Source organism: Pelodiscus sinensis, chromosome 2 (genome assembly GCF_049634645.1).
Source record: "Pelodiscus sinensis isolate JC-2024 chromosome 2, ASM4963464v1, whole genome shotgun sequence".
NCBI lineage: Eukaryota > Metazoa > Chordata > Testudines > Trionychidae > Pelodiscus > Pelodiscus sinensis.
This window is the reverse complement of record NC_134712.1, coordinates 36,383,384-36,406,955: the sequence shown is the minus strand read 5'-3', so window position 1 is coordinate 36,406,955 and position 23,572 is coordinate 36,383,384. Positions and strand designations below refer to the sequence as shown.

At 38.4% G+C, this 23,572-nt stretch overlaps 1 protein-coding gene across 6 annotated transcripts in view; it reads left to right on the top strand.

Annotated features, from left to right (window-relative positions):
• Positions 1 to 23,572, top strand: part of VPS13B (vacuolar protein sorting 13 homolog B) — a 999,042-nt gene that overhangs the window by 650,455 nt on the left and 325,015 nt on the right. For all 6 annotated transcript variants that reach the window (XM_075920306.1, XM_075920307.1, XM_075920304.1 and 3 more), the window contains one exon: positions 22,214 to 22,417. In XM_075920306.1, coding sequence (XP_075776421.1) covers positions 22,214 to 22,417 — 204 coding nt within the window. The remainder of the gene's footprint in view (positions 1 to 22,213; positions 22,418 to 23,572) is intronic.

Sequence of the window (23,572 nt, the reverse complement as noted above, 5' to 3'; positions counted from 1 at the left end):
TTGTACCTAGTAAATTATGTAAATAGATTCACCATGTAAAAAAAAACTTTAAAAATGCAGACATCTCGCAATGTTCAAAATGCAACTGGTCAGAAATGTATAGAACGATGTTTATTTAACTGTGCTAGAAGAGTCTTCTTTAAATAAATACAGCAGACTGAATTAATTTTCAAGTGTTTGTGTGAGTGTGTGTTTGCGTATATGTATATCGATTGCCCCTTGCACTGTTTAACTTCTGACAGAAATGCAAAACACCCAAATGCCTATATAACCACAACAATTTCTATATTTTGGGATAATAATAGAAATGTAGCCGTGTTAGTCTGGTGTAGCTGAAGCAAAATGCAGGACTATGTAGCACTTTAAAGACTAACAAGATGGTTTATTAGATGATGAGCTTTCGTGGGCCAGACCCACTTCCTCAGATCAAATAGTGGAAGAAAATAGTCACAACCATATATACCAAAGGATACAATTTAAAAAAAATGAACACATATTTTGGGAGTTTGACAGAGCATGTTTAGACACATGAAAATTTAATTCATAATCCTAATGGTCACTGTTGCCATGCAAGTGGGTACCCTATCAAGTGTAGATTGGTTTTATCTGGCAATAAATACAACTGCAATTTACTTAAATCCTGTGTTTGAAAACATTTTAGGCATACTTTTCATGCACACTGTATAACAGTGTTTAACTGATTTAGTGTGAAGGCTTTGTATTTAAATTTGGCGTTCACAAAAGCAATGGTAATTCTGAGGCTTCCTGTGGCAGGATGTAGGTTTCTAAGAATATGTTGCTACTTGCTGCCAAATACTACCTCAACAATAATGGTCAAAAGGTTGGTGAGTCCTGCTGCCTTTGAGTTGTGCTGCTTTTGTGATGTTCTTAATCCTATCCCCCTATGTTTCCCTTGTAGTTTTGCTTTATATTTTTTGCCTTTTTATACTATGAAAAAGAACTTTTGAGGTTAGCCTTCACATTGATCATATTTGCTTAGATATTCACTTTAGAGAAAGTCTTTTAAATATCTTTCTTTTAGATGTGTGTGTGTGTGTGTGTGTGTGTGTGTGTGTGTGTGTGTGTGTGTGTGTGTGTGTGTGTATCATTTGAAAAAGTTTTATATAGTGGCATCATGCTTTTTAAGATTTATGTTTAACAGATATAAAATCGGTATGGCTGCTGCCAACAATAGTAATAGTGTCTCCAGGAATTAATTATTACTTAATATTTAAGAACAGAACCAACGATCGCACAATCACTTTAATCTCAAATAATTATGTGCAACATTAAATTGCAGTATAGATTGATGATAAACAGGAAGAAATGGTGGTTTTATTATTAAAGGAGAAATGGGGAGTCAAGAGATCTAGTTTATATTTGTGGCTTTGCTACAAATTTCTTGTGTGACCTAGGCAAATCATTTACTGTCTAATTCTCAGAAGTGCTCAGTTCCCTCCTCTCTTTATATTTCAATTTTCTAAGATGTAAATGGGATCGTAATAAATCCCATAGGCTAAAATCAATAATGTTGTAGATGTTATTGAGATCTAAATGAAAGATTATGTAATAAAAATATTGTTATTGGTATGACAGTCTTATCATTGTTAGTAAAATCTACACGCCAACATAAAGAGTAATAGGATAACAGAATGGTTCCAAAACCAGTTATCTTCCTAAGTAAGAATTACAAGAATTTTGCCTAAATCATAATATAAAAAATTATTGACCTGGGTTGAAATAATGGGTTATTTTCTGTTAAGAAGTGAAAAAACACCAAAAGCCAGCAATATCTCTGTAAATATTTTAAGATCTCTTATAAATTCCTCAAGAAATTTCTTATAAGTTCCTTGTAAATCTGTTCTTAAACTTGAATAATATTGTGAGTCCCAAGTAGATTTTGTACTTTTACTTGCTACATCCTTGTGGATCTTTCAGTTGTTTAACTACTTAATGGATAGTTATATAGCTCAAAACACATAGTTTTCCTTCTAGTCATGTCCAACTGTCCTCACAGTGGTTTTTTCTCCCCCTCCCCCTCCTCTTCTGTGGACACAGTCCAGAGAAGCTGCTGCTAGACTAGTACCATCTACTGGTAAAACTCATCCCAGATCTCTAAGTGGGTTAGAATCCTTAATGTTCTAGAAGCTTTTCCAGCGGTTTTAAATCAGTGCTTTAATACTAACGAGTTTCTGTTTTGTTAAAACGGGTACGTTTGTCTATGGCAAAGTAAACTCATTTTTATCCCATTCAAAGCTATATCCTATTTGTTATGTATCTTGTACTAAAAAGTGTGCTAGGTACATTACGGATAAAACAAATAGTCACTGCCCCAAATTTTAGTCATAATTTGGTGAGTGATTGTCAAAAACAGTAGAAAGAATATGAAAAAGAGAAGTTCAGGGGATCAGTAATAGCACACATTGGAGTTCTAGCAAGAGTTTCAGAAGAGCCATTGATATGACTCAAAGGCAACATCATCTCCCAAACTAGAGGCCATACAGGAAGAGCACTTACTTCCTTTGTAGCACTTCCCTCTCAGAAAAGCCACGCCAAACTGGAATTTTGTTTTTAAGTTTCTGATTCTACGGGAGTGATTCTGCTCTCATAATAATTAGAAAAAAGCTATAAGGAAAATCATAGTTTTTGGAATATTCATCTACCTCATCCTTGAAACAGTAGAGAGGAATAAAATTTTAAATCCAGTAAGAAAAAATGCAAAAAGAGGGAGAACAAGCATATATTTCAGCATATTTTCTCCTGAAGCAGTAGAAGTCTCAGGAGTCAGACATGAAGAACAAGAGCAGGATCTTCAGTAAATTGCTCCCTACTTAGTACTTTGATAAAAATGGCTCAAGCGTTTTTTTAACATCTTGAATTTTAAAGTCCCAGAACCTAACCAGAAAGAGTGAAGAGACACAAATCTGAACAACTGCTGCCCAAGAAGTAAGGATGTACAACCCCATTTAATTGGTTAAATGTGATGTTTAACCGATTAAAAGGGATATTGTTGGGGAAGCTTTGGCTGGGCTGGAGTGGCTTCACCACCACAAACGGGCTGCTCCGAACCATCTGGAGTGCCCCAGTCCATGGTGGCGTTGGAGCAGCCCCCTGCTTGCAGCAGGCAGGAAGCTGCTGCAGCCCCCACCAGTTAACCGAAACCAGAAAGCATCACCTACTAAGGGCGCTTCTTACTGGTTAACCTTTCACATCCCTATCAGGAAGTACATTCCCTCAAGAACTAAAATGACTGTTCCTTTTTCTCCACTAAGCAGAGGTCAAATATCCAACTGAATTTAAAAAACTAAAGAGACAGTTCTGAGAGTTTTTTGGTTTTTAAGTTTTTTTTACGCTTAAAAGAAATCATCCAAAGAAGAGTGCTGTGAGATAAATGAAACAGTCCTTTTCCTCTCAAAGAAACTTCTTTTCTAATGATGGAAAGTAGAATAATCAATTAGTTATACTTAGGAGGCTTCAGTACTTATCTTGAAAGCTTAATCAGCCTCTGATTTTCAAGAGCTACGCTGTCATGGATACATGTACTGAAAGCTGCAATTCATTCCAAAGAAAAATAACTAAAAGCTATGGTTTTTAGGCTCTCATTAGTTTTTTTCAGTCAATGACGTCAGTGTTTCAGTCCTCTCGGTGGCCTCCAATGGTGTGTCTAGGCTGAAACCGTGATCGTATTGAAGTCAGTGATAATATTGCCATAGATTTTAGTGGAGTTAAGAATCTAGCCTTGTTTTTGTTCATCTGGAGGAGAGAAGGCCAAACAGCTACTGAAAATACTCACCGGGGAAACTTCTTTGGTGAGCCTCTTAGGGCATGTGTACACTAGGAAATTATTTTGAAATAACTCCTGAAATAACTATTTCAAAATTGTATCCACACTACAGGGAAGCCTCAAAATTCGTCCGAGGCAGACTCCCTTAATGTGGATGCTCTATCTTGACTTAGAGCCCCAGGAAGCACTGGAGGTAATTACTTTGAATGACTCTGGGGAGTTGTTATTTCAAAATAACAGCAGTGGAGCACTCACATCACTGCTATTTTGAAATAACTAGCAGTTATTCCTCGCGGAAAGCAGAAGATATTATTTGGAAGTAACAGGCTTGGCAGTGTGGACGCTTCGCTTGCTATTTCAAAATAAGGGGCGTTATTTTGAATAACTCCCTAGAGTAGACCAGTGCTGAGTGAGCAATAGTTCAAGTGACTGATTGAAAAACAAAAAAGGGTGCCAATGAAACAGGAAAGGAAAAAATTCAGACTAAAAAGAGAAAGCAGTGGAAGTTAGCAGATTTCTAAGATATTCAGGAAGCTCAAAAAAAGACCAATTCATAGCAAGTATATGCCTTCACACCAGCCTTATTTCTATCTAAAACTATACAGAAAAAAGGGTGAAAAGTGAAGCCACTGACGAGTTTCATAATAGATGATTTTTGTGTTTCATGAAACACATATTTGAAGATTAACTTCATTATTATGCTATCTAGAGAGAGGTTCTCAGGATTGATACATTCTTTGATGCAATGTCGCTATCTTTTTGTAACAATTCTCAGGAAATTGCACAACTATCAGATTGGAAGGCTTTCAAAGCATCAGTTACCAAATAGACACAGTCAGCGCATATATGAAGCATAGAAACGAGGGAGCTGAAAGCTGAAAAAAATTCAGATTTTTTTTCTTCAGGTTATGGTAACGAAAGATATAACACTTCTTATAATCAGATTTATAGGGTGACTGTATAGGTTTATGTACATTTTGATCCACTCACTTCTTTGGATCTTAAAAGTTACATTAGCATCCTCCAAAGATTCCAATGAGAGAAGATTGTTAAAACCTGGCTATGTCTACACTGGCACCCTTTTCCGGAAATTCTTAAAACGGAACAGTTTTTCTGTTACAAGTATTTGCGGAAAAGCACGTCTACATTGGCAGGATGCTTTTCCGGAAAAGCACTTTTTCCGGAAAAGAGTCCGTGCAAATGTAGTCACGCTTTTCCGCAAAAAAGCCCCGATCATCATTTTCGCAATCGGGGCTTTTTTGTGGAAAAGACTACTGTGCTGTCTACACTGGCCCTTTCCGGAACAGTTTTTCCGGAAAAGGACTTTTGCCCAAATGGGAGCACCATAGTTTTTCTGGAAAAACAATGATGATTTTACATTAGATCATCATTGCTTTTCCGGAAAAGCAAGCTGCCAGTGTAGACAGCTCGCAGCTTATTCCGGAAAAGTGGCTGCTTTTTCAGAATAAGTGGCCCAGTATAGACACAGACATTGTGTCTCATTAAACCAGATAATCCCTCATGGTCCAATTCTGCTTATACTGATATAATTATATCATTTCAGTAGGTATCAGATTGATATCTTAGAGTGTGTCTACACAGCACCCTAAACTCGAAATAAGATATACAATTTGCACTATGCAAAATGCGTATCTTATTTTGATGCTCTTTTGAAATAGCTTATTTTGAAATTTGGTGCGTCTAATATTTCAATAAATTAAACTATTTCTTCTCTATAATAATTAGTGCTTCTTACATCATATATAACTAGTTCAAAAATCCAACCAACCCATTTTAGGTATTTTTCCCTAATTCATAAATTCATTTAGACTCAGACACACTTTTAAAAATCACTTAAGAGGTTCTCTTTAAAAAATTATTATTAATGTAAAGTTTTAACATGTTTCAATTTTATAAGATTTTGAGTCTGGGATAGATTTTCTAATGGGATAGTTTCCTAGATGGTGCTGAAATAGAAGCAGCAATATGAGGTTAGTAGAATAAAAATATTCAAAAAGTAAATTTTAAGAAATCCGTCCCCAGGGCTTCTGTTATATTAATGTAGTAACATAAAATTACTTCTAAAAACTAACTGAAATCAGTTTTAAATTTATACTTGATTTAGTAACCTCTTTTGTTATCTAATTTAATATTTTATCATTCTTCAATCTGATGATTTTGAACATATTCATTATCAAAGATGGATGCAATATACCAGTGAGGAACTACATACTTAATAATAAACCTTTAAAACTATTTTGTACTTCTTGTACAGTATATTTTTACACTACTTATATTGTCATAAAATTGTTTATTACATCTATATACAAGTACCACGTGTATACGAAATGCAATCTACATCATGTCTAAAAAAAAATTTTCTAGGCGTGTAGTACATTTTTTTTAGGCTTTGACTGATGTCCAGGTATGGGTTTGATAAACTGATACAACGGAGGGCGGGGCGAAACCTCCCATATAATATCAGCTTATCAAACACACTGGGGACAGTGTGTTTTATATTGCTCATCATGCTGTTTAAGTAAGTTCTGTATAAAAAACATGACACTTGTGTTCAGTGAAACTCAACCTCAGTTTTTCAAGGTGAATTTATAGAACACCTGATAAGACTGAGGTATTGTACCATTGAACTTCAAAATATAACAAGTAAATACAAAATAAAACACAAGATGAAAACAATTGTGGAATCATGAGGTTATTTTTTTCAGCTTTGTGGTAAGACAAGTATTTATGAAATGTTTGGGAAAGTCAAAATGTAGTGTCCATTACTTCCAAACAATGTTAAATTATGCGGTAAAATTATTTCCATTATAAAACGAAAAAGTAAAGAATTTCATTTATGTTCTTGCATCTTGTTTTTCACCAATTCTCCCCTACTTCCCCACCTAACCATGCCAAGTTTTATCCTCCTGAATCTGTTTAGAGAAATTGTATTTCACTTGTTTCTTGTGGAAATGTTTTATCATCCAAAAATACCATTCAAACCTTCAATGGGAATTATGCATATTTATCATTTTTATGGTCTGCCCACTGTACATTTACACTGCATTCACCACATTTTCGTAAGTGCTTCAAAAATATATAAAGATTCTTCAAGCTGTCTAAATATTGATCCGTGCAAAAACAAAAGACGAATTTTAACAGTAAAGGTATAAAAATAATTAAAAACAGGTTATATTTATGCAAACATCTAAAAGCATTAGCAGTCACATTTTATTTTATACTTTTCTACAGTTCATTTAAAATTATACTGTGTAGTTACCACACTGAACCTTATCATCATTGGGTCATGAATCTCTATGTTCCAGATATGATTGTAGAAGATAATGATAATGCAAAAGATCTTCTGCTTATTTGTGGGAAATTATTATACACAGAGCTTTTGGAATAAGGGGGTAGTTTTTAATGTTTGATCACTTCACAGGATATGTAGAGCATTTCCTGCCTGTAGAATTAGAGGAAGTAAGCACAAGGCCAAAATGTTTCATGTCTGATCTACTGTAATTCTTTTCATGTGTTTAGTGGCTTTTATATGATGAAAGCAGTGCTACAGGTTATGTCCTTGGTGGGATCCAGTGCATTTCAATTTGACCTTCTGATATGGATATTAAAATCGTACCTACCTGTTACCACTACTATAATTAGTATTTTGTTATTTCCTTAAAGATTTACCATAGTGAGTCCCTAAGTCAGAGAATTTGAAATAATTAAAAAGTATATTGAATATATTTACCGTAATTTAACTTTTCTATATAATACAATACCTTTTCACTCCATCAGAGGATCTCAAAGTGCTTTAAAAAAATTAGTGAATGAAGTTTCACAACAATAAGGTAGAGAAATATTATCGCCATCCTATATATGAACAAACTCAGGTATAAAGAAGTTAAGTTACTTCCGTAAGTCTCATGAGCAGTCAGTATAGTGAGAGAGCGGGAATGAAATATGAGTCCCCTGATTTCTACTTCGGTGTTGTAAGCAGAACAGTTTGCTCAGTTCCATGGGGAGGACTATTAGTAGAATGCATGACAACCACAAGAAGTGAATCCTTAACTCCTGACTTCTGCTCCTGCTCATTCACCATAAAACCATCTTTCCTCTTTTTTTAACCTTTTCTTTGAAAATTGTTGTTGTTGGTTGTCTCTCGGGAGCTGAAGAAGACATGTGCATTTCATTTGTGGAGACGCATGTGGCTCTGGAGCCCAAAGTTGAAGCACACATGTGGCTACAAATAGGGCATGGGACGCGGCTGTCAGGACAGGAGAGGACACAGCTCTATGTCGTCTTTCACGTGCAGCTGCAAGGTGTTGGTGGCGGTCGTCCTCAAACTTTGTCACTGTTTTTCTTGTAAGGGAATGCCAGTTAGTCCTGTCTGCAGCAGCTAGTTCAAATTGTCGAGATTGAAGGCCTTTCCACTGCAAGTTGGTCTTCAGGTTATTCTTATACCTCTTCCTCAGGTGTCCCTGTTTGCGACTACCATGTACCAGCTCCCCGTAGAACAGCTGCCTTGGGATCCTGCTTTCGTCCATGCGGAAAACATGGCCAGACCATCAAAGCTGGATCTGGAGGATCTTGGCTTTGATGCTTGTGGAACTAGTTCTATCAAGCACTTCTTGGTTAGTAATTTGGTCCTGCCTGCGTACTCGCATGATTGATCGTAGGGAGCGCATGTGGAACTGCTCCATCCGCTTGATGTGCCTATGGTACAGGGTCCATGTTTCACAGCAATACAGGAGAGAGGTGAGGACCACGGCATTATATACCTTGAGTTTAGTTGACAGGCAAATATCTTTGTGCTGAAGAACTTTAATATGCAATCTCCCAAATGCCTGACTGGCTTTCTGGATCCTCGCTGTAATCTCTTTTTCAAGGGATCCATCACTTGATATTGTGCTGCCCAGGTACTTAAAGCTGTCCACTACCTTCAGTTGTGTACCATCAATAGCAATACATGGCTGTGGAGGAGCACCATTTGGTGCAGGCTGGAAGAGGACGTCTGTCTTTCCGAGGCTAATTGTGAGACCAAATAGTTTAGATGCTTCAGAGAATCTGTCAGTGATGGTCTGCAGGTGGTTCTCTTGGTGTGCCATAAAGGCGCAGTCATCAGCAAACAGCGCTTCGGTGATAAACCTCTCCAGTGTCTTAGTCTTTGCAGTAAGGCGTCTCAAATCAAACAGTGAACCATCCAAATGGTATCTGATGTAAATACCATGATCTAAGTCTCTGACAGAATGTATGAGGACTTGAGCGAAGAACAGGTTAAAATGTACCAGGGCGAGAACGCAGCCCTGCTTCACGCCATTGGAGATGTTGAATTTCTCAGATGACACACCATCTGAGAGTACCTCTCCTGTCATGTCATAGTGAAATAGCTTGATGAGTGAGATGAACTTCATTGGGCAACCCAGCTTCCTGAAGATGATCCACAATAAGAACATAAGAATGGCCGTACTGGGTCAGAACAAAGGTCCATCTAGCCCAGTATCCTGTCTACTGACAGTAGCCAGCACCAGGTGCCCCAGAGAGGGTGGACCGAAGACAATGATCAAGCTATTTGTCTCCTGCCATCCCTCTCCAGCCTCTGACAAACAGAGGCCAAGGACACCATTTTATCCCCTGGCTAATACCCTTTTATGGACCTAACCTCCATGAAATTATCTAGCTTCTCTTTAAACTCTATTATAGTCCTAGCCTTCACAGCCTCCTCTGGCAAGGAGTTCCACGGGTTGACTACACGCTGTGTGAAGAAGAACTTTCTTTTATTAGTTTTAAACCTGCTACCCATTAATTTCATATGGTGTCCTCTAGTTCTTCTATTTAGGGAACTAATAAATAACTTTTCTTTATCGGCCCTCTCCACACCACTCATGATTTTATAGACCTCTATCATATCCCCCCTCAGTCTCCTCTTTTCTAAACTGAAAAGTCCCAGTCACTTTAACCTCTCCCCATATGGGACCCGTTCCAAGCCCCTAATCATTTTAGTTGCCCTTTTCTGAACCCTTTCCAAGGCCAAAATATCTTTTTTGAGGTGAGGAGACCACATCTGTACACAGTATTCAAGATGTGGGCGTACCATAGTTTTATACAGGGGCAGTAAGATATTCGGGGTCTTATTTTCTATCCCTTTCTTAATAATTCCTAGCTTCCTATTTGCCTCTTTGACCGCCGCTGCACACTGTGTGGAAGTTTTCAGAGGACTGTCCACGATAACTCCAAGATCTCTTTCCTGATTTGTCGTAGCCAAATTAGCCCCCATCATACTGTACGTATAGTTGGGGTTATTTTTCCCGATGTGCATTACTTTACACTTATCCACATTAAATTTCATTTGCCATTTTGCTGCCCAATCACTCAGTTTGGTGAGAACTTCTTGGAGTCCCTCACAGTCTGCTTCTGTCTTGACTATCCTAAACAGTTTGGTATCATCTGCAAACTTTTCCCCCTCACTGCTTACCCCTTTCTCCAGATCATTTATGAATAAGTTGAAAAGGATTGGTCCCAGGAGTGACCTTTGGGGGACACCACTAGTTACCCCTCTCCAATCTGAAAATTTACCATTTATTCCTACCCTTTGTTTCCTGTCTTTTAACCAGTTTTCAATCCAAGAAAGGACCTTCCCTCTTATCCATGGCTATGTAATTTACATAAGAGCCTTTGGTGAGGGACCTTGTCAAAGGCTTTCTGAAAATCCAAGTATAAAATATATACTGGATCCCCCTTGTAGTGAAGTTAGACTTACCGGTCTGTAATTGCCCGGTAGTGAAGTTAGACTTAGCGGTCTGTAATTGCCAGGATCGCCTCTACAGCCCTTTTTAAATATTGGTGTCACGTTGGCTACCTTCCAGTCATTAGGTATGGAAGCCGATTTAAAGGATAGGTTACAAACCACAGATAATAGCTCAGCAATTTCCCATTTTAGTTCTTTTAGAACTCTTGGATGAATGCCATCCGGTCCCGGAGATTTGTTAACATTAAGTTTTTCTATTTGTTCCAAAACCTCCTCTAATGACACTTCAATCCGGGACAGTTCCTCAGATTCATCACCCACAAAGGACGGTGCAGATTCAGGAATCTCCCCAACCTCCTCAGCCGTGAAGACTGAAGCAAAGAAATCATTTAGTTTATCCGCAATGGCTTTATCGTCCTTGATTGCTCCTTTTATAGCTCGATCATCTAGGGGACCCATAGGTTTTTTAGCAGTCTTCCTGCTTCTAATGTACTTAAACATTTTGTTATTTCTTTTTGAGTTTTTGGCTAGTAGTTCCTCAAAATCTTTTTTTGCTTTTCTTATTACATTTTTACACTTGATTTGACAGTGTTTATGTTCCTTTCTATTTATCTCACTAGGATTGGACTTCCACTTCTTAAAAGATATCTTTTTGTCCCTCACTGCTTCTTTTACATGGTGGTTAAGCCATGGTGACTCTTTTTTAGGTCTCTTGCTATGTTTTTTAATTTGGGGTATACATTTAAGTTGAGCCTCTATTATGGTGTCTTTAAAAGTTTCCATGCAGCTTTCACGGATTTGGCTCTAGTCACTGTGCCTTTTAATTTCTGTTTAACAAACCTCCTCATTTTTGTGTAATTCCCCTTTTTGAAATTAAATGCCAGGGTGCTGAACTGCTGAGGTGTTCTTCCCACCACAGGAATGTTGAATGTTATTATATTATGGTCACTGTTCCCAAGCGGTCCGGTAACGGTTCTATCCTGGACCTGATCCTGCACTCCACTCAGGAATAAATCGAGAATTGCCTCTCCTCCACAATGTATCTCTTTTAACTGTGTCGAATACCTTCATCAGATCATTGAAGACAGAGGTTCATATTCTGCTCAAGGCACTTTTCTTGCACCAGTCTCATTATGAAGATCATATCGACAGTACTGCGATTAGGGCGGAAACCACATTGTGACTCAGGGAGACTCACTTCTGAAACTGTCGAAATCAGCCTGTTCAGGATGATGCGGGCGAAGATTTTCCCAGCAACGGAAAGCAGCGAGATACCTCTATAGTTCCCGCAATCAGCTCTTGCACCCTTATTCTTGTACAGAGCAAATATCATGGCATCACAGAGATCAGATGGCATTTCTTCCTCTTCCTAAATACTGGACGAGACACTATGAAAAACCTTAAGTGATTCCTCATTAAATGCCTTGTACGGTTCTGTGGGAATTCCATCCTTGCCGGATGCCTTGCCGCAACCCATCTGCCTGATGGCCTTTCTAACTTCATCAATAAATGGAGGATCTCCCAGGTTTTCAAGAGTTGGCTTCTGAAGAATCTGTTCCTGTGCTGACTGATGATGGACAATCAGGAGCTGACTGAAATATTCTTTCCATCAGTTATTAATGCCAGCCTTATCCCTAATCAGTGTGGTTCCGTCTGCAGACAAGGGGGCAAAGCCAGACTTGAAAGGACCAAAGACTGACTTGATGGAGCTGAAGAACTCCCTTGAGTTATTTAAGTCAGCACAGTGTTGCACCTCTTCAGCTTTCTTCTCACACCACTGATTGTGCATTTTGCAGATTTATTGCTGAGCCTGGGCTTGGAGAAACTTAAACCTGTCTGTCTTAGAGATGGAGCCTGGGTCATTCTGTCACTCCATAAATGCCTTGTTTTTCTTGGCAAGCAGGTCTTCAATAGCACTGTTATTCTCATCAAACCAGTCTTGATGATTGAATTTCTTGGGACCCAGCACTGACTTCACTGTCTCCATCACCATTTCTCTAAACTGGCTCCACTTCTGAATTGGACCTCCAATCAACGGTCTGTTGGCAGTCAACTTTTCATCAAGGCTTGACTGGAACTTGTGCAGATGAGAAGGCTGCTGGGGTCTGGCAATGTTAAAGGCTGTTCGAATGAGCTTTGGGCGCTTTGGGTGATGCTGAGCAATGTGTATTTTGAAAATAGTGCGGACAAGCCTATAGTCAGTCCAGCACTCTGCTCCTCGCATGGCTCTGGTGATAAGGACATCCCGAATATCACGCTGACGAACAATGACATAATCTATCATGTGCCATTGTTTCGATCTAGGGTGCATCCAGGTAGTCTTGTATTTGTTTGCCATCCTGAACACTGTTTGTAATGAGGAGGTCATATTCCGCACATTTGCTCAACAGCAATAAGCTGTTGCTGTTCATCTTACCAACACCATGTTTGCCTAACACTCCCTCCCATCGACTGTGGTCACAGACAACTTGGGCATTGAAGTCTCCCAACAAGATCAACTTGTCGTTTGCCAGCACTGAGCACTGAATGGAACTGAGATCGATGTAGAACTGTTCAATTGCCTCCTCTGTGCTGTTCATTGTGGGAGCATATGCACTGAGGACTATTGCATGCTGCTTGTGACTAAGGGGTAGGCATAGCTTCATGAGCTTCTCGTTAATACCAACAGGCAGGTTTGAAAGTTGTTTCATCAGACTAGTCTTAACGGCCAGGCCGACTCCATGAACCCTATCCTCATTCTGCGCTTTCCCTTTCCAGAAGAAGGTATAACCACTAGCTAGCTCAGTGAGAAATCCTTCTTCAGCAAGCCTGGTTTCACTCAAGGCAACCATGGCAATATCATAGCGTGAAAGCTCTTTAGCGACTAAGGCTGTTCTCCGATGAGGTCTTACTATGTCCTCATGGTCCATGAGTGTGTGGACGTTCCATGCTCCCATTACCGACTTTTTATTTTTTTATACAACATAACCTGTGTGTGAAAAATATTATTATTATTATAGTGGGAAAGCCTTTGCATAGAAATCTTTGAAAATTAGTCACCTGAAAAAGATATGAAGTTGAAAGGTAAATGGTTACTGATGATTCAGCCACCGTGGTTGTTGGAATTGACCTAGAAAAAGGCACAGAATATATAGTTAGCTATACCTTTTGTTGGATCAGTAACCACACCACATGTTAAGCAATGAGTGTGACCATTGTCTGGCTTGCCAGAGGAAGGATAATAGGGCTTTATGGAGAGAGGGGAGAGACAGAAGCTGCTGCAGAGGTAGGATGGGTCATCATGGTTACACTGACTAATCCCTCAGGTACTGGAAGGCTTTTTCCAGGCACTGAGGGTTACCACCGTTGAAATGCGAAATATAGAGCATCTTCTCCATGATACTCACAAAGCAAGTTTACTGCAATCCCAATCAAAAGATAACTTCATAACACCTTCAACAGCTACTAATAGTATCTGAAAAGATAACTCATACTGCTAACATCATAGGTAACAAACAGACATATGTTTTATCAGCATATTTTGCCACTTAATCTTTGAAGTCCGTGTAATTTAGCCAGCTGTCTCTGGATGATGTGAGATTATCAAGTTTTGATATGTTATTGCTTAAACCTGCAGAAGTGGAATTATTGCAGCATCTTTCACTGGACAGAGATAATTTTAACATTAGACATCCCCGTGTATTGTAGTAATAATGCAAATCTATAGACTCACATAGAAAATGGCAAAATACATTATTTTTCTGACAAGTGGCAAATGCATAAAAAAATCCAGTCTGTTCAACTACTGGCTTGGTAGTAACTCGGCTCACACTAGGCAGAGTAGTACCTACTGTCCTCCCCTGGACTGTGGCAAAAAAATACCAGATTTGGTAGATACACTCTGCAGGCATTGCACTAGCATCTTCTTTCTTGCAGTGCTGAAGAGGGAGAGGGAAGGAAAGGAATTTTTCCCTCACCACTGTATTGGCTAAGATAGAGTAGGTTGGAGGGGGTGTTTTGTTTGCTTTAGTTTGTTTGTTTGTTTACCTTTCCCGGGAATGTTCAGAGGAGATTTTATTATGGTGAGTAGAGAAGGGAGTTAGGTTATGAAGTGTGAGGCAGATGTCTGGGGCCAGGTACTCCACAGGGGAAATATACGACCAGTTAAAGGGCTTGGTAAAGGATTTAAAGAAGCAAATGTGAGAATGGAGGGGTTTGAGGCTCCTATGACTGACAGGACAGAGAGCCAACTCCCCCTTCCTTTAGCCACCTTAATCCTCATTTGAGGGTGGATTGTAAAATCCTAGCAATGGGGTGGCTGGGGGCCATGATGGAAAAAAGGTAGATATTGAAATGATCATGAAGTTACCTACTGTACACTTTTATTTGCTGGATAGTCCCAGACATCTAATATACTAAAATTGTGGCCTGATTAAACCACATCAATGTCTCCTGTCCTTTCGATGTAGCCAGGCAGTTAGTTTATAATGCACAAGATTTCATCTAAAAACAGTCCCTCAGAGTAAATGAGTTTTTTTTTTCCTATCTTGTTAATATTTCTGTTCTTAAGAAACACCTTTCAGTTCACTTGTATGGAGAAAATTACACTGCACTAGCTGAGGTAAGAGTAGTGCTTCAAACACCCTTTAGCAACTGCTTGATCTCATCATTTCTCAGTACATAAATTTTATTTTCAATTCTGTTACCCATACACAGCTGCTAAGGTGTCAGGGATTTCTTTCAATGCCAGTATTTGAATACTGTACAGTTGTTGTATTAGAAATTTGGTTATTGTAAGAATTCCTGGTCTGCCTTTTATTTTGAAACTCTGAGCCTGAAAATTTGTTATCTGATAATAATGCTCTTTAGATGTTCCTCTGCTGTGTTTTTTTAAAACATTGTCTCAAATCTTTGTATATATACACTTCGTTTCTAAATGTGGGAGAAAGGGAAATGGGAAAGTTAAGACAGTAAATGAGCTAAAAATAGTTTCAGGTGAAACAGTAGTCCTGCTGTCTTTCCTGCCAATTTTTGTTGCATGTTCAGCTTTTGAAAACAGGCTTTATCTATCCTTTTGCAAAGTGAAATGCCCACACAAACAACAGGTGAAGAAGTAGAGAAAATATTTTTCTCTAATCTCTTTCAGATGTTAGTAATTTTATGCACTACTTGTTATACCAAATAATTCAGACAGTATTGTTTTTAGTTGACAGTGTCTGTCTAATGGTTAAACATTTTAATAGTCCTAGAGGCATTTAGGAGTTTAGATTTTAAGATCTGGCTTGGCATTTTCTTCTATTATAATTTGCTTAAAACACATATTTATAATATGAAAATAAAACTATTCAAAGTTTTATATAAATATTATATGCTCTGTTTATCTATCTTAACTATTTCTGTAGGGCCCATCATTATAGTATGCATTGTCTTTTTCAAATCAAACATAGCCACATGAACTCACAAATACCTGATCTGTATTTGTGAAGTTTTACAATTCAAATACAATATTTTAAATTATTACATTAGCAAATATGGCAATGTTAATTTAGTTCTGTACTATTGCATATTCAAATTCTTCCAATTCCTTGTTGACTTATAGTATGTTGACAACTATTTTTAATCATGTTGGTCCATATAATGTTGAGCCTATAGCAAACGTTAAGTTAGCGTTTTCACTCATCACTATAGAAAATGGAGATCCAAGCCTCTAGGATAGCTACTCAATTAATACAGCCTTCCAGATAACAGTTACCTCAGGTAGGAGAACAGAGGAAATAGCAGCTCTGATGGTACATTCCTTTTTGGAATAAAGTTATGTTCAGGCCTCACCCAAAATTAATCTCTAATATAACCCCTTCATTTTACACAAACTTATACATTCACCTTCCAGCCTTCTACCCACAGCCTTACCGAGACAACAGGGAGACTATATTACACACATTAGATGTTGTAATAGCCCTGGACTTCTGCCTGGATAAGACAAAGACTTTCAGGATGTCTCCTTGACTTTTTCTTACCAATGGGGAGAGATCCAAGGGTTCACCTATGTCAGCCCAGAGGCTCTCTACATGGTTCTCAAACTACATTGGACAATGTTATTAAGTTTGTAATATGTCCCCTTCAAACACTCCATAAGGTCAATCTCCTTGTCTGTCTTCATCTTCAAGAATGTCCCAGTTTGGGAAATCTGTAGCGTAGTGACAAGAGCATCAGTCCACACCTTCACAGAACACTACGCAATCACTGGGGATTCTGTGTCTCATCCCCTCTTCATCACTGCAGTACTGTTATTTGTAGTTGACCTGACTCTGAAGTCCCAACCTGCCAGTAAGGATGCTGCTAAGGAATCATCAACAGTGGATGCTACTGGAAGAAGAGGAAGTTACTCACTTTGTGCAGTAACAATGTTTTTTTGAGATGCGTCCCCCATGGGTGCTCCACAACCCACTCTCCTCTCCTACACTTTGGAGTTGCTGCCCATGATTTTGCAGTAGAGAAGGAACTGAGAGAGGGCCGTGAGAGGTTAGCTTGAGTGACCTGACTAGTACTGTGGCAGTCTTAAAAAGAAATAGCAAATGCACTGACAGAATGGACACTGATACTGAAATTCTCCAATCAGTTGTGCAGGAATGCAAGCACATTTTCAGTGGTGCACTGTAGTGGTGCACATGTCAAAGAACCATAGTTACTGTACAAGGCAAGTACAGGTTGAACTTCTCTAGTCCTGGACTCTCTGGTCTAGCAGCATCCATGGTCTGCCATGTTGCAAGACCAGAGAGCCTCAGCCACAGGTTGAGAGCAGCTGGGAACAGAGCCCACAGGCCAGTGATCAGGGAACAGGGAGCCCTGGGAGCAGCTGCTGTCCTGGAGCCGAACAGCTAGAGTCAGGGAGCTCTGGGAGTGGCTGCCACCCCAGATGGGGCTGGATGGCCAGAGGCAGGGCGACCTGGGAGCAGCTGTCTCCTCACACGAGGCTAGGGGTAGGGAGCCCCAGTAGCGGCTGCCGCACTGCATGGGGCCAGGCGGCCACGAGCAGAGCCCTGCAAGTGGGCTGGGGGCAGCAGAGCCAGGCAGAAGGGCTGGGGGAGAATAGGCCTCTGGGTTCTCCCGGGGCAGCAGCCAGGAGGGGAGCCCTGGGAGAACCCAGAGTCCTGACCTTGCTTGGTCCAACAAACTCGCTTGTATGGGACTACTCAGATCCTATGAGTTACAGATGAGGGAGGTCCAACCTGAAGCTGCATCTTCACTGACAATATTTAACCATAGTTGGTGTATCAGGAAAAGTCTAAAGATAATTTATTACCAGGGCAAGAGGATTTGTTGCTCAAAGAACCTTGTGTTAACCAAGAACCAAACTTCCTATTCAAGAGTGGATGTCCTAATATATTTTAATCCCGTAGTCTAATCCTTTTATTCAAAAGTATCCAAGTCCATGGTGTCTCCAACATCCTTGCACTGGAGTTATCTAGAGAGCTTTACAACCTTTATATCATCTGAGTGTCTCACCACAGGGCCCCTTGACTTTCATGGCATCCATCCTACATGTGAATAGAAAGAGGCAAAGACCACAGGGTTCACAGGAACTAGCATGGCCCTTACTAGCATTAGTTTGGAAGAGAATAAAATGTTCATGGGGAATGTTTAGATTTTTCTTTTTCTTTTTTTTAAAGTTGCTAACTACATCAGTCATTTGACACAGTAAAAAATAATCGGATGGATTTTATTGTTTACAACTCATTGGTATATGTTTCAGTCACTGTTTGCTATTTATTTTCAACATACTAATTGCAAAAGTAATCCATCTCACAGTTGGTTTATATGTCTATTCAAGAAGCTATAAACACCACAAAGTAATTATACCGTTATAAATGTGACTCAGAATGACTATATAAATTATCCATAGTGAATTCAATTAATAATGTTTACATGATTTTTTTAGTATTCTAATGTATCTACAATACTTTATAGAGAAGATTATTAGATCAAAGATATTTTGTTTATTTTCACTAAGCTGGTCCTGATCACATTTTGAAAATGAGTTTTTCTTTTATATGGGTCCTGCAATTCAAAACTGACATTAAAGCCAGGTGTCTCTACTTATTGTTTCACTGTTGTTGCTTCTGCTAAAGTGGGCATCTTCTGTGGCAGGAGACACAGGATATCTGCTATATCAAGGGAAATTATTTTACTAAATGTGGTGTATTACAGAAGTACAGGATCAGGCCCAAGATCAGATAAGAGGAAATGCAGTTGTCATTTTTGAAAATAAAAAGTGAGTTAAGCCCAGAAATATGTACAAAATGCCCTTATTAACACAGTGAGAAGCACTGAGCAGATAAATAAGTTTTACTGTACCTTGTTTATGGTATTTTGTTCTCTCAGTACTATCTTAGGTAAATAATTAGTTTGTAAAGCTCTTTGACGAGGGTAAATAATATTTGTATTTGCTAAACAAGTGAACAGGTTAAGGTAATATATGTATTGGCATCCAGGTGGGGAGGGAAACAACACCATATGGATAGCACTCCTGCTTTCTGTACCCAGGTACAAAAAGAGTTCACAACCACCACTCATAGAAAAAACAGAGGAAACAGTTTTGTCTAAACACACTGGGAGGCACTTTGTTTTAGATTTAGGGTAGGAGACACTGTCCCGTGCAAAACACTGTCTTCAGTGTTTGTGGTCTGAGCCAAATAGATTTGGAAAAGAGGAGAAATATGTGGCTGTATCTGTTCAAGTGTTGACTGCTAGTAACTTTGATCACACAATTTACAATATTTGTAAATCATAACATAGTTTATATTAATTTTAAAATGCCCTTTTCTCTGGTTTGTTTAACATTTTGTAAATCACAGTCAAGCCGTAAGTAACTTCTTACCATGTGTCTCAGAATTATGCCTATTCAGCAGTGAGCAGTAACTGGCTCAACATGAGCTGTTCCTTATATAAACATACAAAAGGCTTGACCTAGACTACATCAATTTAAAAAAGAAAAACATTACAGCTACGTTTCCTGTTCCATGCTTAAGGTCTTCTTTGAATCCTTATGATCTTACCATACTATTGACTGTGATAGGCTTTAGTTTATCCTCCTACACAACCTGCTGAACAATTCAAATGTGATGGTGGAATTATTTTTGGAAGGGCAAAACAATGACAATTCTAACTTCTACAGTGTATTTCTGCTGCTAAAGCAGCTTTTATATTAGAGGCATGGAATCATGTGAATCTTGGCTTACTCTTTTTCCTGATTTCAATTGCTAGAAGGGTTTCAAAAGCAGCAAAATGAAAAAAGGTTACAAAGTTCATGGAATTTTGAACCATGTATATTCAATACAAGGTCAGTTGGAAGACATTTCACTTATTTGGGTCCATTCAGGAAGTATAGTGAATAAAATCAGGGTGTTGTTCATGTAAATGGTTATTAGCCAGAATGGGTAGGAAAGGTGTCCCTAGACCCTGTTTGAGAGAAGCTGGAAATGGATGAGAGGAGAGGGATCACTTGATGATTACCTGTTCTATTCACACCATCTGGGGCATCTGGCATTGGCCACTGTTGGAAAACAGGATCCTGGGCTAGATGAACCTTCGGTCTGATCCAGTTTGGCAGTTCTTGTGTACTTAAGTAGTTGACAGAGAACCCCATACTTTTTTTAGTTATGATGTATACAATTAGCTGGAAATATTAGAAGTTATTTTTTCTTTTAGTATAAACTGACAATTCAATTTCAGATTGGTAATCAGTCATTATCAAATTATCATATGCCATTAGATGTTAATTAAAGTATTTGAAATTATATCTCATGTGGTTGTAATGGTTTATTTGTAGCAGGGATTGAGACTCTCAACACCCATTACTGACATGACTTACTTTCATAATGGATTTGCAAAAGCTGTGCATAGTCAGATTAGGCTTTCTCAGCTACAAGAATGGAATACTATGCATTCATGTTTTGAATAGAGACCTTAAATGACCCATAATGCAAAACTATACAAACCAGAAACCTTAGGGGAAAATAACCGAAAACACACATACTCATTAAGAAGTAAGGGCCTTGAAAACTGACATATTGGGATACCTCTCAAGATGATGATAGTAGACAGAAAGTTATACATTAGTTTACAGTGTGATATTGCTGCAAAAAAGCTAACAAAACTAGGGCTGCATACACAAAGGCACCATGACATGAAAAAGGGTGAGCATGCAGTGTTTTATATTGTAGCTCTGTTGCGAACACATCTGGGATATTATATATACCTCTGGGCCCACCTTAATAGAAAGTTATTAATCATCTGGAGGGGTTCAGAAAAAAGTAACAAGAGAGGCTGGAGGGATTGATTTACAGTGTGAGAACTGAGTTTTAAAAGAACGGCATTTGTATGAAATGGCTAAGAGGTGGAAAAATTGGGAGGACTGCAGAAACAAAAGAATCTACTAATATTTCAAAGGTGTGCATGTGAAGGATGGAAAGGAATTACTTAGGTTGTGGCATGGGATATTACAAGGAAGAATAGGATGCAGTTAAGACCAAGAAAATGTAGCTTGAGTATCATCATGATAGTGAGATGTATTGGAGGATGGAATAATCTCCTATGGAAAGTGGTAGAAACATTATTGCTTACTGCTTTTTAAACTGAATATAACTAAATGCTAGAAAAAAAACAGTATGGGAACAATTTGGTATTGACAGTGGAATGGACAGGTTAGCTAATGGGTCTTTTCTATCTCTAGCTTATTTGACTCTATGAATAGTAGTCTTCCCTGTTCTTTGCTCAAGAAGATAAATGCCAGGAAGTTATTTATTTTTTATTTATTTTGAGACTAGTAAATCTAGTCATAACACAAAATAAGGGCCAAATTCATCCTAGCCAGCACAATGAGGAATTGCAGGTACACTTTCACAATGCATCTATTGCATCAGTAATCCTGTTGGGCAGCATATGATTGTGCAGAAGAAAGTTGAAGGATGCAGTGCTGGGTGTAGTTTACTCCTTCTCTGTGTAAAAGTAAGTACACACTTAGCTGTTGTATGATACCAACTGCCTCTGATTGAGGGTTGAACTTGCCATTTAATTGACAGGCCACATCTAGAATTCCCTTTCTTTTGCTTTCTTAATTGTTGGGGAAAGATCCTGTTCACCAGATTTCACTGCAAAAGGGAAAAATTGTCCTGCAGCCTCTTTCTTCTTCTCCCATCTGCTGTCTAGTTTTTCTCACTTTATAACAAGAAGACATTCCAAAACACTCACTAGACAAATATCCCGTGCTTCATTTACATAATCACGTAATGGCGCTCTTTCGAAAAAGCACTATTTCGAAATTGAAAGTGCAGTCTAGATGCGGTTCTTTCGAAAACGGGGTGCTTTTTCGAAAGATCCTGTAAACCGACTCTAGAATGCAGTTTCAATTTCGAAATAGTGCTTTTTCGAAAAAGCACTATTATGTGATTATGCAAATGAAGCACGGGATATTTAAATCCTGGCTTCATTTGCAATTTTGAAGTGTCTAATTTACATCCCTCTGTCGAAAGAGGGATGTGGTCTAGACACACCCACAATGAGCAGGAAGACCATCAAATTATCCACACATTATATAATTTGTTCAAAACATGGCTCTCTGTTTCCTCATTTCTCTCTGCACTTTTAATAACAAAATGATTTAATGAAATCTCATTATGATTAAAATATTTATATCATTATAGGAGAGCACTTAATCTGGGAATACTTCGGGACCCCGGATCAGAGGTTGAAGACAGACAATACCAAATAGATCTTCAGTCTATCAACATTGGTACTGCGCAGTGGGATCAATTGAAACCTGAAAAGGACAGTAGTAAAGGAGGTGTGCTGACAGAGAATGAAAGAAATTCTCAAAACCCAGCGCTTGAGTGGAATATGGCTAGTAGGTAGGAAATAATTCAAAACTTTGAGTGGACAAGTAAATATTGGGAATGCAATCTATAATATGTGTGAACAAAGTACTTTTCCTGCTTCTACTTTGTATTGCATATATTCTCTGAAATAGAGTTTTAAATTGTACATTTAAAACTGTCGTTTGTGTAATTGTTACATTTCTTCCATGTGTCTATTTCCATTATAATTTGTTTTTTATGGCTTATTTTATGGCCATAGAAAAATAATTCCAGGATGAGTCTTGGCATTCAAGGTTTTAGTCTAGGAACAACAAGCTTTTTGTTTTGTGTCCTTTGTTTTTTGTTTATACAAAATTTGAAAAAAAAAAGATATTTCTAAGTTAGGGCATGTCTAGACTACCCTCGGCTTCCGAAATTTGGCACAAATTTGCATATCTTCTTCCGATCCCTTTTTTTGAACAGATTTTCTTTGAAGAAAAAAAAAGCAGTCTAGGCTGGGATTTTCATGCAAAACCCTTTTTTTGAAAGAATCCTGTAAACCTCATTTTTGAGGAATAAGGGTTCTTTCAAAAAAAGGTGGGGTTGCGTGAAAATAGCTTTTTTTTCCCCCCAAAAAAAACCTCTTCCAAAAAAGGGATCGGAAGAACATATGTAAATTCAGCACGAATGTGCATATCTTCTTTCAGAAGCCAAGGGTAGTCTAGACATGACCTTAGGGAAGGATAAAGTAGAAGTTTTTCTATTAGCTCCTAAATGTTTTTTGTACCTCTGTAAAGGAAAACAGCTGTATTTATAGAATGACATATATCTTCTGATTTGTCCATAATGTGGACTGTAAGAAATGCAAAAGAGACTTCCAGCTGAAACAGGCTTAGAATAGTGACTTCTGGATTGCCCACTCAGAGACTTCCAGTTAGCTCGCCTGCTAAAATTGCTCCTAAAATTTGCCAGTGGACTTTAAGGTCAATTCTGGGTCACAATGAGTCCAAGCCTTATGGATAAGGGGAAGAAGTATAGGATGTGGTATACCAAGACTTTAGTAAAGCATTTGATATAGTCTTGCATGACCTTCTTATAAATAAACTAAGCCCCACAGGACCAATTACATTACAGCTGCATATAGCATTTTGGAATTCCCGTGGTTAATTTTGAAGTTCTAAAATTATCATTCTGTTTCTCAGATGACTA